This window comes from Corvus brachyrhynchos, unplaced genomic scaffold, assembly GCF_000691975.1.
Source record: "Corvus brachyrhynchos isolate BGI_N302 unplaced genomic scaffold, ASM69197v1 scaffold309, whole genome shotgun sequence".
Classification (NCBI taxonomy): Eukaryota; Metazoa; Chordata; class Aves; order Passeriformes; family Corvidae; genus Corvus; species Corvus brachyrhynchos.
Window position 1 is genome coordinate 226,869 of NW_008240227.1, and position 14,029 is coordinate 240,897.

At 56.8% G+C, this 14,029-nt stretch overlaps 1 protein-coding gene across 1 annotated transcript in view; it reads left to right on the forward strand.

Annotated features, from left to right (window-relative positions):
- ARID3B (AT-rich interaction domain 3B) overlaps positions 1 to 14,023 on the forward strand; it is a gene marked incomplete at its 5' end in the record, with an annotated part of 21,384 nt that extends 7,361 nt beyond the window's left edge. The window contains 5 exons of the mRNA XM_017745148.1: positions 1,113 to 1,185; positions 8,900 to 9,083; positions 10,553 to 10,812; positions 10,945 to 11,202; positions 13,392 to 14,023. Of these exons, the coding sequence (XP_017600637.1) occupies positions 1,113 to 1,185; positions 8,900 to 9,083; positions 10,553 to 10,812; positions 10,945 to 11,202; positions 13,392 to 13,927 (1,311 nt within the window). The remainder of the gene's footprint in view (positions 1 to 1,112; positions 1,186 to 8,899; positions 9,084 to 10,552; positions 10,813 to 10,944; positions 11,203 to 13,391) is intronic.
- Positions 14,024 to 14,029: the final 6 nt, after the last annotated feature.

Below are 14,029 nucleotides of genomic sequence, written 5' to 3' on the forward strand. Positions count from 1 at the left end.
GCTCTTCCCAGAGCTTCGCAGGAATTCAGCCCCAAAACCCCTGTTTTTTGGACCAAGTGATTGCAGTGCCCACAGAGAGGCCGAAATGCAGATTTCCCAAGGATTCTTTGCTGTTGAGCTGCTCCACAAGAGGGGCTACAACCAGCGAAAAACAATTCCCGTGGAGCAGCACAGGATTGTTCCAGGAGAAGGAATTCAATTCCTCACCTCCAGCACTGTCTCGTTGTGTGTTCCCCTGGGTCCCAGGGAGAGCCTGGCTCCAGCCTGTCCCTTCCTGGCCTCACAGGACTCCTGAGAGGTGCAAATTGGGATTTGCTGTCCCAGCAGTGGCTGTGGGGTGACACTTGTGCCCGTCCCCTCTGAAGAACCCAGGGATAACGCTCACACACAGCCCCTCTCTTTTGGGAAGCACTGCCTGGGGAACTCGAGTTGAATTATTTGGGGGTTTCAAGCCTGCTGGTAAAAATTATTCCTTCAGCAAACTGACTCTGGGCTGGTCTCTGGTGTTTCTGAGGGCTTTTTGGTTTCTTTGGAGGCACTGCCAGGCACACAGGGAAGCTCTGTCCTTTCATCTCCTCCCGCCGGGGCTTTGGCACTTAGGTGACAATCCCTGAGGGAGGGAGCTGGGAGTGCAGGAGAAGCTGCCGAGAATTTTGACCTCCCTGGTGCCACAAAGGTGCCACTGATGTGTCCCAAACCGCTGTCACCTCCCTTCTGGCTGTGTCCTCGTCCTCCCCGGCTCACCTCCATCCTTTCTGTCCCTTTGCTTCCAGGTGGCTTCAACCCCTGCTCCAGCCCCTTAGCTGAGGTGAAGGTTGGCTTTGATCATCCTGCAGATCTTTGCCAGCCTGAGGGGCTCTGGGAATCCTGTTCCCTTCGGGATGCCAGGCTTTGTGCCTGGATGAGTTCCCGAGGGGCTGAACGAGGGTCCTCAAGCCGTCCCTGTCACAGCCGTGGCCGCCAAGTTCCTCAGGAGCCTCTCCTTGTTCCTCCTCTCCCTGTGCTTTCCTTTCACCCTTGCAGTGCAAACACCCCCTGGAAGAAGCCAATATCCCTCTGTTTTCTGTCTCCCTCTGGATTTGTGCCCTCATCTTGGTTTGTTTCCCCTGCAGCTCTATGAACTGGACAGCGATCCCGAGCGGAAGGAATTCCTGGACGACCTCTTCATCTTCATGCAGAAGAGGGGTGAGTGGCATTCATGTGAACGCCACGAGTGAGGCAGAGCAGGATGAATCCATTCCCTTGCAGACCCTCACCTCGGAGCCCACCTGTGGGGGCTGCCAGCAGCACGAGCTGCGGGGTGGGATGGGCAGCCCTGGACACCTCCAGCCGCCTGCAGAGAAATCTGCTCCGTGCTCCAGTGTCTCCTTCCTCTTCCCTGTTAATTATTGATCGTGAGCGCGCTCCCGGGGCCGGCCCTGAGCCGGTCACCAGCTGGAGGAGTGCAGCTTTTAATCAGCTGGCCTCTTGTTTGCTGGAGACTCCCTTTTTTCCTGCCTGCTGGAAGGCTGTGGTGATGAAAGGGAGGAGCTGAGAGGAGCCGGGAGTGTTTGGATTTACGGAATTCAGGGAGCCCGGTTTCTTCAGCTTGACGGGAAAACTGGGCGGTGTGTGTTGAGCTGGGGGAGGTGGCTCCTCCTCTGTCCTTAATCCAAAAGGGAATATTTTCACCTGGCATGGATTTTTTTTTAGCAGCTCTGTGCCCATTTTTCCCGTTCCTGCTCTTCCCAGGGTTTTGGGTGGCAGGGAGCGGGTGGACATCCCCCTGTGGCTGTTTTGGGAGCTATCCTGGCACGACGATAAGGATTGAGGCTTCACTTCTCACCCCCATGCTCCAGTCCAAGGCTGAAGAGCTGCCTTGTTCCCAAAGAACCCCCAAACCCAGCTCCTCGCTCCTGAGAGCAAAGTGGTTTTTAGCCAGGACGTGTGAAGAGCTGCTCAATTTGCACCTCGTGTCTGAGGGGCTGCTGCAGAGCAGCTCTGCCCATAAAACAGCCCCGCTGTAAAAACGGGGATTCGCTGTCGTCCAGGAGGAGCTGGGGCACGGATCAGGAGCTGAGCCCAGCCCGGCAGGAGAGATAAATGGGAGATTTCACAGGGGCTGCAGGGATGAAAAGGCTGGGCTGGCTGTGCTGCTTTGGGAATGCCCCTGGGAACGGGGCAGCCATGAAACGGCCCTAATGCAGATCAAATGTGCAGGTCCCGGCACAGCGGGCCGTCCCCACAGCCACAGCTGCCGGCGATAAAACGGCCCTGGAGCAGCGATAACGAGGGAAGGGGACGGAGAGGGAGGCTGGAGACGGCCTTTGTGGGGTTTTGTTCCTGGGACGTGCTGGGGAGAGGGAGGGGCATGTGGGCAGAGGGAGGGTGGCACAGCGGGGCTGGGGCAGAGCAGGACACGTGTCCCTATTGCCCTGTGCCAGGCCAGGCTGCTGTGTCCCTATTGTCCCTCTGCCAGGCCAGGCTGGTGTGTGCCCACTGTCCCCCCCAGGCCAGGCTGCTGTGTCCCCACTGTCCCCCCCAGGCCAGGCTGGTGTGTGCCCACTGTCCCTCCCAGGCCAGGCTGCTGTGTCCCCACTGCCCCCACATCTTTTCCATGGCTCAAACAGTTGGAATGCTGACAGATGGGCAGCCTCATGTCCTCAGCACCTTCCCCTTTGGAGCGGTGGGATTGCCCCGTGCCTGGGAGGATCCATGCCAGGCATCCCAGTGGGGCACAGCTCGGGGCTGTGCTGGGAAAGGCACCTTCCGAGGGAAGCTGTTGTGTCCATGCCTTCGGGAAACCCTCACAAAACCTCTGGGATGGCTCAGCTCTGCCGATCCTGCCTCTGGATTCAGCGGTGTTCTCCAGTGGGACATCAGTGGCCATAAATCCCTTCCTTTGCCCCGCTCCCTGTGCTGCAGCCAGCGCTGCCCTGAGCAGCTCTGCATGGAAAACCCCCCCTGGAGCACTGCAGAGGTGTCTCCTGCATGGTCCCAAAGAGCCAGGAATGGCTTTTTCCTTAATTTCTCGAGGGAGCTGCTGTCCTGGTTTGCATGCCTGCTTTCTGCTGGAGCCTTTCAGAGCAGGGAATCCACCATTCCCTGTACCTGCACCCCTGGAAGTGGTGGTGGGATGGGAACAGGGGCAAAGCTGGGCACTTGGGATCTCCAGCCAGTGTGAATCCAGCTCCTCTGGGGCTGCAGCATCCCAAAATCTCTTCCAGGGAATGCCTGGCTCATCCACCTGAAGCGCCCAGGTGAACAAAAGCCCTCCACCAGATCCATCAGCTGGTATTTTGGGGGAGTTTACCTGCAAATTCCAATATTTAGAAGAAGTTTTCAGCAGCTCCTTCCCATAAAACCCAAACTTTCTCCCCTTTTTTTTTATAAAACAAAACATTCCTCACAGGCAGACAGGAGAATTTTTTTCTCTAATTTGGAAAGAGCCTGGGACCTCCCCTTTGGAAAGATGTAAAAAGAAAAGAAACCATCCCTTTCCTGGGAAAGGAAACATCAAAATCAGATAATGAATCATCCCTTTAAGCAGCTGGAAATGGTGGGTTAGAGGGAATATTGCTGTAGCTCCAAAGGACAATCACACTGGAAGTAATTAATGGGAAAACAGAGCGAGGAGTTTGCCTGGTCCTGGCTTAGAGGAGCTTTGGTTTGGGTTTAGTCGGGGTGAAGGGTGTTGGAGCAGCTCAGATGTTTGCCTGGAAACGGGGTTGGCCGGAATTACCAGGAATTCCCTGGGAATTATGGGATGGTGTTGCTCTGCATCCACCTTTGTGTGGCTGGTTCGGGTGATTCCAGCTGCACCCGAGGATCCCGGTCCGGGTGTGGCTGCTCAGAGCTGAGTAATGGGCTCAGAGGGGCTTTGTTCTCACTTCCCCCGGAGGCCGAGGCGTTAAACGGTGCCCTTGTTTCCCAAAGTGGGATGTTGAGCCTGGAATCCTGCTCTTCCCGGGTCCTTTCTGAGCTGGGGCTCCCCACCTCAACTTCAGCATCGTTTGTCAGGTGCAGCAGAGGTGGCTCAGCGCTGAGGGACGAGCCTGCAGCTCCCCTGGGCTGTTTCTGCCTCTCCCTGCCTGGAAAAGGGCAGCGGATCCCTGATCGCCCGAGGCCACACCTATGGAAAAGCTGCAGGCAGGGGTTCCACATCTGCCAGAGGGATCGGAGCCGGGGAATGGATTGGCCCAGCTGGGCCAGGAGAGCAGCTCTCCATGGGATCAGGGATTGCAGCTCCCCGTGGCATCAGGGATTGCAGCTCCCTGTGGGATCCAGGGCAGGATCAGGGATTGCAGCTCTCCATGGGATCAGGGATTGCAGCTCCCCATGGGATCCAGGGCAGGATCAGGAATTGCAGCTCCCTGTGGGATCAGGGATTGCAGCTCCCCGTGGGATCAGGGATTGCAGCTCCCCATGGGATCCAGGGCAGGATCAGGGATTGCAGCTCCCCATGGGATCAGGGACTGCAGCTCTCCGTGGGATCCAGGGCAGGATCAGGGGCCGTGGCTGGGCACTGGTGCCCATCAGGCCCTGCAATCTGATAAGGGCAGCCCCTTTGAAGGGCAGCAGATAAGAGGTGGCCTCCTGTCCCCCCGAGGCTGATTGATCTCCCCCTGGATGGGCTCTCATGGGCTGCAGGCTCCCGGATCGGGTGCTGACTCCCTGTTTGGGAGGTGGGAATGGTGGGAATGCCCTGCCTGGACAGGCCGAATCAGCTGTGGCACTGAGGGAGCAGAGAGGGGCTCTTCATCCCGGCTCTGGAGAGCCAAACCCCATAAAACTCGGGCTGAAGCCCTGAAGCAGCCAGGATTTGGCCCTGGAGAGGGATTTGGGCAAACGAGGAGCTGAGGCAGCGCGGGAGCCAAGCTGATTTGCTGCTGTGGAGTGAATTTTCCCTCTGTTTAGCTGCGAGATCACACACCCCACGGAATTACTGTGCCTCCCTTCAGAGAAACACAGAGTTCTGTTCCCCTCAAGATTTGGCTCGATATTACTTTAAATCCCTGTGGACTTTCCCAGTTTCCTGGGGAAAACCTGTTCCTTTTGGCTGCCTGATACAATTTCTCCTCTGAGCATATTTAGAGTGGGAAGAGCAGCTTTTTATTTACCTGGTACATGTCGCAGCTTCCAAAATGTCTTTTTTCCGTGCCTGTTTTTCACTCCAGAGCACATTTCGTTGCCATTTAAATGCCATTTAAGCGCTTGGGATTCTCACCTCCTTTGTTCCTTGCTGTAAAATGGACACTCCTGCGAGGAAATCGGAGAGGGAAAGTGGGAGGTGGTTGGGAAAGCAGAGCTGCAGGGGCTGGGTGTGATTAAGGGCCCTTTGTGCAGGACAAGTCGTGGCTTAGGCCGCTGGGTGGTGGGGAAATCCCTGTGTGGGGAGAGCGGCAGGGAAAGCCGAGCAAACCCCTAAAACTGCCTGGAGTTTGGTTAAAACCCGCCTTTGGGGCAGTTGTCCTCAGTCTGCACCTCCAGGTGGAGGTCTGGCTCCGAAATTCGGCTAAGGGAGGATGGAGAAGAGGAAAACAACGCCCTGGGGTGGTGTTGGATGGGGAGGAAGAGGATGGGCCAAAGCGAATCCCTCGGCGAGGCCGAGCAGAGCCGACTCTCTTCTCCAGGAGCTGCTTCCTGGGTAAACCCAGCCGTTCCAGGCTTTCCTGGGGCTCACACCCTCCTCAGCCCCCTCAGGAGCTCTGGGAGGCTGCAATTCCAGCAGATTTTCCGAGCAGAGGGGACACTGAGGCCTCTCCGGAGAAGCCCCCGAGGCTCCCGATCCATCTGCCTGGAACAGAGGAGGCTTTGGAAGGGGAGGAATTCCCTCCAAGGCCAGGGATGTTTATGGCTCCAGTCAGCCTTCCTCCAGGGAATGCCTTAATTCCAGAAATCCAGGTTGTGGCTGCGTTTCTCCTCAGCAAGCCAGGAGCCCGTGGGCCGTGGGGTGGCTCTGCTTTCCCCTTCCGTGTTTATCAGCTCTGCATCTCCCCTTGCCCAGGGGGAACGGCCTCCCTGTGCCCCTCGTTTGGCTGCCATGAGCCCGGTGACGGAGCTGGGGCTCTGCTAGAAGGGAGCAGAAGTTGTTTTCCAGGGAAGCTGGGAAAAGAGGATCTTCCTCTCCCTCTCGGAGCCGGGCAGGGCTCAGGGCAGGAGGTTGGAAGTACAGTAAAACGAGTTTGCCATCAAAAGGCAACAAGTCCTGCGCTGTGCCCCCGGCTGCTGACCTTTCCCTCTGGAATTCTGCCCCCTGACCCCGGGATCATTAATCGTGGTGCTGCCAGATGACAGTAATCCATCATGGCCCCTGACAGGGACAGGATCCGCTGGGCCCAGGCTTCTCGGCTTTCAGCCCTTCCTGTCGGGGTTTCCAATAAAGGCAGGCCTGGGGGAGGAGAGGGCACCGATCCCTCTGGAAAACACCGGGAATTCGCAGGGCCCGAACCCCGACTCGCTCTCTGCTGGACCCGTGGGGTGGTACTTGGGGCAGTGCGGTAGGGAAGCATGGAAAATGGAATTATTCCAGCAGGATGGGAGCAGTCCTGTCCCTGCTGTAGAGTTTCTCAGCTGTACAAAGAAATTTTATGTGTGTGGAGGGCAGCAAAACCAAACTCGAGGTTTTATCTCAGTGGGTAAATTTCTATTCTCAATCTAAACATATTTAGCTTAGTTTGTAAGTGTGTGTTTCTCTATAAATCCCTGTTCAGCCGAGTTTCTAAGTGTGTGTTTCTCTATAAATCCCTGTTTAACTGGGTTTATAAATGAAATTTCAGGGCACTTCGGCCCTGTTTGAAAGCAAAGCTGAGCGAGGGAAGGTGTCCCAGGGCTGCTGAGGTGCCTCGGAGAGCTCAGGGTTTGTCACTGTCCCTGCTCCAGCTGGGAGCAGCTCCCAGGAGGTGTTCAGCCTCTATTCCCTGCTGATGCAGGTGAATCTGGATTAATGATCTGTGCATTTCCCCAGCTGCTCAGCTGGGGCAGTCTGGAGAAGGGTGAGATGGGCGACGTGAAGGGGCAGGTATTTGTCAATAATTCTGTGTCAGCAGCTGAGCCTTATCCGTGGGCCTTCCCTTTCACTCTCCATCGGGATGAAAGTCCCTGCTGGGCAAGTTAATGCTGTTCCCTCCATTGGATTGGGGAAACTCGGGTGGCTCTGAGTGGGGGGAGAGGGGCTTCATCCCCCTCCAGCCGAGCGAAGGCTTTGCTGCTCTGGTTAATGACTGAAAGAAGGGGCGTTTTGGGGTGTAAACCCCAGCCCTGGCTCTTCCTGGAGGCTTTGGAAGGAAATATTTCCCTGTTTTCCCTGCGGCTGCCTGGCTCAGCTGATGAGTGACAGCTCGGGCCGGTAACTTGATCATTCCCTGATTCCCAGGGATGCCGTGCCGCTGTCACCCTGCTCCCGGGCCGCCACGACACCCCGACACAAAATGGAGGCTTGGGAAAAAAACAGAGCAAACTCAGGATTTTTGGGATGGAGCCACAGGGGGTTTGGAGGGTTTGGAATTCCCTGTGTGCTCCCGAAATCAGGGATTTCAGGGATCTGCACCCCTGAGGTCAGGAAGGGGATGTGCTGCAGGCTGTGGGATCACCGCTCCGTGGGCAGGGAAGGGCTGCTCGGATGGGAGAAGAGGATGGGATTGATGTAAATGGAAGGAAACCTGATCAAGCTGCTCCTGGATGCTTTGAGTCGGCAGGGTTTTCAGCCCTTTAAAGCTGCACAAAATGGGCTGTTTTATCCAGCATCTCGTTAACCTGTGGGAATCGGCAGCACGAGCTAATGCCTAACAGGCTTCCCAAAGAAAAGGCAGGGAAAAAAATCCCCCGTGGATGGGTAATGAGGACAGCTGCAGGGCCGGGCTCCTTTCAGTGCACGGAATGAGCCCGTTTATAAGGGCCATAAACGGCTCCGTGCGGGGCACCGGGGGGATCCGGGGCTGCCAGCAGTGGCACCGGCCTCCCCTTGGGACTGGGGATTCCATAATTGTCCCTGCCCCCCTTCCCAAGCCTTCCTGCCAGGGTCGGGCTGCCCATTGTGGGGACAGGATGCTGCCCTGGGCTGGGCGGCCCTTTGATCCAGGACAGAGTTTTCCCAGGCCAAATAAAAGCTCTGCCACATCAGCTTTTCTTTATTCCTTCTTCCTCTCCATGCCTAAATCTCGTTAGTTTGGGCTTTAGCACTTTCAGGTGCTGCCAAAGGGACACTGACGGGTTAAAAATCAGATTTTCCTCTGCGTTAACCTGAAATATGACAAAACTGAGTGGGAAGGGTGGAGCAGGACCTGGGTTTGGGATGCTCAGAGCTGCCGTGGCCTCATCAGGGAAGTGTTTGGGAGCACGTTCAGGGAAAAGGAGTGGGAGGCTGGAAGCTCTGTGTGAGCAGGGGAAGGAGCAGCCTTTATTTACCTCTCCAGGTTGTTCCAAGTGTGAGGGAAGCTGGAGTTGTGTCTCCATGGGGGAGAGGTGTTCTCTGGTGCCAATTCCCTCGGTTCTGCTGTTCCCAGGCAAACAGCACAGCACATCCTGGGAAAGCTGAACCACCAGGAGCTGCTCAGCCCCTCCCCGAGCACAGCCGGGATTTTTATCCAAGGGTTTTAACCCTGAGCTCATAAAACTGATTCCTTTGTGCCTCGGATTCAATAGTCCCAACTTCCCCTCTTTCTATTTCGGGAGCCGCAGGTTTTTATTGGTCTGGTCATTCCCTTTGCCCACAGGAAAGGGTTTTCCACGGAAAGGCCGTGCCCTGTGGCTGCTCTCCCCTGCCTCATTTACTCATCCATGGAGAGGCCTCGAGCCAGGCTGCAAATTCCCTGAATTCCCTGTTAGGAGAGAGATGGATCCCCCCCCACAAGCTGCCCGTTCCCTCAGCATCTTGCCATCCCTGACTCCATCCTTTCCGTGCTCCTTTTCTCCCCCGCAGGAACTCCCATCAACCGGATCCCCATCATGGCCAAGCAGATCCTGGATCTCTACATGCTCTACAAGCTGGTGACCGAGAAGGGCGGCCTGGTGGAGATCATCAACAAGAAGATCTGGAGGGAGATCACCAAAGGCCTTAACCTTCCCACCTCCATCACCAGCGCCGCCTTCACCCTGCGCACGCAGTGAGTTGGGAAGGCCTGGAATTCCCATCTCCTGCATGGAATTCCCATCTCCTGCCCCTCCCTCCATCCCCGGCCGTTCTGCCCCCTCAGGGCCCTGTCTGTCCCTCCCAAGAGGAGCTCTTGGCACAGGGAGGAGGGGGCTCCTCCTGGTGATTTAGTGTCTGCTAGCACTGGGAATCGGGAATTCAGCACCTCCTTCCTGTAAGGATTGGTTTCCTGACCTGCAAGCGCAGGATTGGGGAAGAAAAAGTGGAATAAGCAGAGGGAAAAGACTGGTGGAAGTGAAGTCCCTGTACAATTGAACAGAGTGAAGCTGTGCCTTAGCAATGAAGGGCTGGGAATGCACTCCCAGCTCCTGTGGAGACTCAGTTTTTAGGGGAGATTTTAGGACCCCAGAGAGGGAAGCTCCTCACCGTTCCCACAGGCTGGGTCTCCTGCAAACCTGTGGCCCAAAACTCCTCCAAGGGGGTAAGGCTTGGTGCTGCTCAGTACAGATGCCTTGGACAGGGGTAATTCCTCAGAATTCCTTGGATTAAAGTGTTGTGGTCCGAGATCTTGGATTTTAGGATTTCGGATTGTCAGTTGTGAGGGAATTCTGGGAGATTTATAGAGGATAATTCAGTTGTGAGTGAATTCTGGGTGGTTTATAGAGGGTATTTCAGTCGTGAGGGAATTCTGGGTGGTTTATAGAGGATATTTCAGTTGTGAGGGAATTCTGGATGATTCTGTGAGGAGATTTCAGTTGTGAGGGAATTCTGGGTGGTTTATAGCAGATAATTCAGTTGTGAGGGAATTCTGGATGATTCTGTGAGGGTATTTCAGTTGTGAGGGAATTCTGGATGATTCTGTGAGGATATTTCAGTTGTGAAGGAATTCTGGATGACTCTGTGAGGAGATTTCAGTTGTGAGGGAATTCTGGATGATTCTGTGAGGATATTTCAGTTGTGAGGGAATTCTGAGAGATTTACAGATGGTATTTCAGTTGTGAGGGAATTCTGGGAGATTTACAGAGGGTATTTCAGTTGTGAGGGAATTCTGGGTGGTTTACAGATGGTATTTCAGTTGTGAAGGAATTCTGGATGATTCTGTGAGGAGATTTCATTTGTGAGGGAATTCTGGATGATTCTGTGAGGATATTTCAGTTGTGAGGGAATTCTGGGAGATTTACAGATGGTATTTCAGTTGTGAGGGAATTCTGGGTGGTTTATAGAGGGTATTTCAGTTGTGAGGGAATTCTGGATGATTCTGTGAGGAGATTTCAGTTGTGAAGGAGTTCTGGGTGACTCTTCCCTGCCCTCGTGGCAGCAGTAGTAGGTAATTGTGTAACACTGAGCGCATCCAGGCTGAGCTGTGCTTCACCCCCGAACTCCAGAGCCCCCAGATCTGCTGAGGGCCTTGGCACGCGTCTGCCTGCCCCAGTGCTCGTTGCTGTGGTTCCCTGCAGCGCTGAGCCCTGTCCCTCTCCCCAGGTACATGAAGTACCTCTACGCCTACGAGTGTGAGAAGAAGTCGCTGAGCTCCCCGGCCGAGCTCCAGGCCGCCATCGACGGCAACCGGCGCGAGGGGCGGCGGCCCAGCTACAGCTCCTCCCTGTTCAGCTACTCGCCCTCCACGCCGGGGCCTCCTTCCCTGCTGTCCCCCCCCAAAATCCGCTTCCCCATCATCGGCGTGGCGCCGGGCAGCGGGACCAGCAACCCCCGGGTGTCGCCGGCCGCGGCCGTCAGGAAAGGTCAGCTCCTCCCGCCCCAGCCGGGCAAACAGCACGGCTGTGCTGGTGCTTTCCATGGTATCCACGGGGATGTGGGAGCAGGGGCTTGGGACTGGCTGCAGTGCTGGTGTTGAGTGACCCCTCCTTCCCCAGGCGACGGGGTGCCCCTGACCGTGCCCATGCCAAACCGCATCGCCGTGCCAGTGACCCTGGCCGGCCAGCAGGCCACCGTGGCGGCCAGGACGGCCACCCTGGAGCAGCTGAGGGAGAGGCTGGAGGCGGGAGAGCCCCCGGAGAAGAAGGTGCCGCGGATGACGGAGGAGGAGCAGCGGCTGGTGCGTCAGGCGCTGCAGCGCAACCTGTTCGGCATGGCCCGGCAGATCCCCATGAAGATCAAAATCAACGGCAAGGGTGAGGCACAGCGGGCAGAAAGCTGCGGGGCAGCCGGGAGGGACGGGCTTCCAGCCGGGAATGTCACACACACACAGAGGCTGGGGCATCATCCCGGGCAGAGGGCACGGCATGGAGGTGTTCAAGTGGTTTTGTTGGGTTTTCCTGCTGGGTTTATTCTCCAGCTAATCCAAATCCAGCCCGGATTCAGAAGGATCTCTGCCGTGTTCCCAAAGCTCCAAGCTGGTCCAACCCCCCTGACCCGTGTGTCCAGCACAGGAGGTCACTCAGGGCCCGATTTGTGGGCGGTATTTCAGTTGTGAAGGAGTTCTGGGTGATTCTTGGAGGGCGTTTCAGTTGTGAGGGAATTCTGGATGATTTACAGACTCCCACCCCCACAGAACTTGCACCCCCTTAACTGATGGTGGAGGCAACAGCTCTGTCCAGGCAGCAGTTGCAGGAGCCTGGGGGAGATGCCCAGGTTTCAGGAATCCTTTCCCAGGCACTGGGATGAGCCTGGGGGAGATGCCCAGCTTTCAGAATCCTTTCCCGGGCACTGGGATGAGCCTGGGGGAGATGCCCAGCTTTCAGGAATCCTTTCCCAGGGGTTGGGATGAGCCTGGGGGAGATGCCCAGCTTTCAGGAATCCTTTCCCAGGCACTGGGATGAGCAGGCCGTGAGGAGCCTGCGCTCAGGGCTGTGAGCAGGGCAGGTGATCTGCAGCCACATCTGCACAGCCCCAGGGCAGAGCAGAGCTGCTGGCAGGGCTGGGCCCGGAGGTCACATCCAGGCAGCTTTCATGGCCTGGGAAATGCTCTCCTGAAATGCTTTGGGAGAAGGGAAGGTCCGTGCTGGGCTAGAGTGGCTCCCGGAGCTGGGAGAACCCCAGCCCCAACAGCTGCCTCCTCCAAAGCTTCTGATCCATGGAAATGAGAGGCCTCAGCCCCCTGGGTGCTGCAGGTTTGGGAGGAGGCGCAAGGCCAGGCAAGTCTGGCACGGCTTGGAAGAAAGGGAAGAGCTGTTCTTGGTTTGAGGTGCTTGGCCACAAATAAGGATGGGAAAGGTCAAAGCAGATCCCTCTGACCCAGCAGCAGCAGCAGCTGGGATTGGGATTCCCAGCTCCTGGCAGCTCTGCATCCACCTAAATGTCACATCCAAACCAAAATTGCCAGTGGAAGGGGATACGGGTTTTATCCAGCGATGTTCGTTCCCTCTCACCCCACTTTGCTTTCACCCCGGGCTTCCTAAATCCAAACGCTGGGAACAGCTGCAGTCCCTACAAACAGGAAGGGGCTGGGCCCTGCGGATTCAGGCATGGGATCCCCACCTTTGTGAGCTGGCTGGGGGCAGGGCTGTGTCTTCTGTGCCCTCATTTTCCCCACTGCACCACAAAAATCCAACGGAGCTTTGGGAGGTGCTCTGAGAGGTGCTGTTGATAAGCACAGCATGGCTTGATAACAACATTTAGGTTCAGTGTTAATAATGTGGCGTTTTTAGGGGGGTGTGGCCTTGCTGCCCTCCGTGGAGGAGCAATCCCAAAATCCAGGCTCACCCTCGTGGAGGTTCAGGAGCTCCTGGAACAGTTTGGTGTTCAGCTCCCCTCAACCACCACTGCAGACTCAACCCCTGCTCTGCGCTGCTGCTTCCCGAGCTGCCCATCGCTGCCCAGGCTGAGGATATGGAGGAAAATCCTGATTTTCATGGAGCATTCCCTGGGTTTTCCCTCCCTCCAGTGGCCGCTGGAGCTGCTGCAGTCCGAGCACAACAAGCCACAGCAGCTCCCAGCCACCCAAAATCCAGCTGCGAGTTAAACATGGGCTCGTCTGGTGTGTTCCTTGGGAGGGGAATGGGAATTTGGCCCTTAGGGAAGGAATTCCAAATGCCAGTGGGCTCCCGGCCTCACCGAAGCACTTCAGCACCTTTGTAGCCTTGTCACAGGATGGTTTGAGTTGGAAGGGACCTCAAAGCCATGGGCAGGGACACCTGCCACTATCCCAGGGTGCTCCAACCCCCATCCAGCCTGGCCGGGGGCACTTCCAGGGATCCAGGGGCAGCCACAGCCGCTCTGGAACGTGGACATTGTGTGGTGGAAAAGGGGGCGACAAAAGCGGGGCTGTGCTCACCTCTGGGGAGTGCAGGGAATGGGATCTTGCCCTCTAAGGAATGGGATCTTGCCCTCTAACTCTGCCTCCCTCCCTTCCTGGGACAAGACAAGGCCGACTCGGCGGCGGCGGCGTTGAACCTGTCCCCCAACGGCATCGGCAGCATCAACATGTCCGTGGAGATCAATGGCACCACCTACGCTGGTGAGAGAGCCCAACTGGGAACGGGAGAGCCCTCCTGGGAACGAGGGAGCCCAACTGGGAACGGGCGAGCCCTCCTGGGAACGGGGGAGGCGACATGGGAACGGGAGAGCCCTCCTGGGAATGAGGGAGCCCAACTGGGAACGAGGGAGCCCTCCTGGGAACGAGGGAGCCCTCCTGGGAATGAGGGAGCCCAACTGGGAATGAGGGAGCCCTCCTGGGAACGAGGGAGCCCTCCTGGGAACGGGGGAGCCCAACTGGGAACGGGGGAGGCCAACTGGGAACGGGGGAGGCCAACTGGGAACGAGGGAGCCCAACTGGGAATGGGGGAGCCCAACTGGGAACGAGGGAGCCCTCCTGGGGTCAGGATGGGTGGGATGGGGTGGTCCCTGCTCAGTCGCAGCAGGGAGAGGAGATTCCTTTGCTTGGTGTCAGTGCTGTAAAATCTGAGGGAAGGGTTTTAAAAGCTCTCTGGCAGTGTTGGCAGGAAGGAGCATTATCCCTCTTCTCCAAGGAGGGGCTTCACCCGGCTTTCCCAGCAGGAA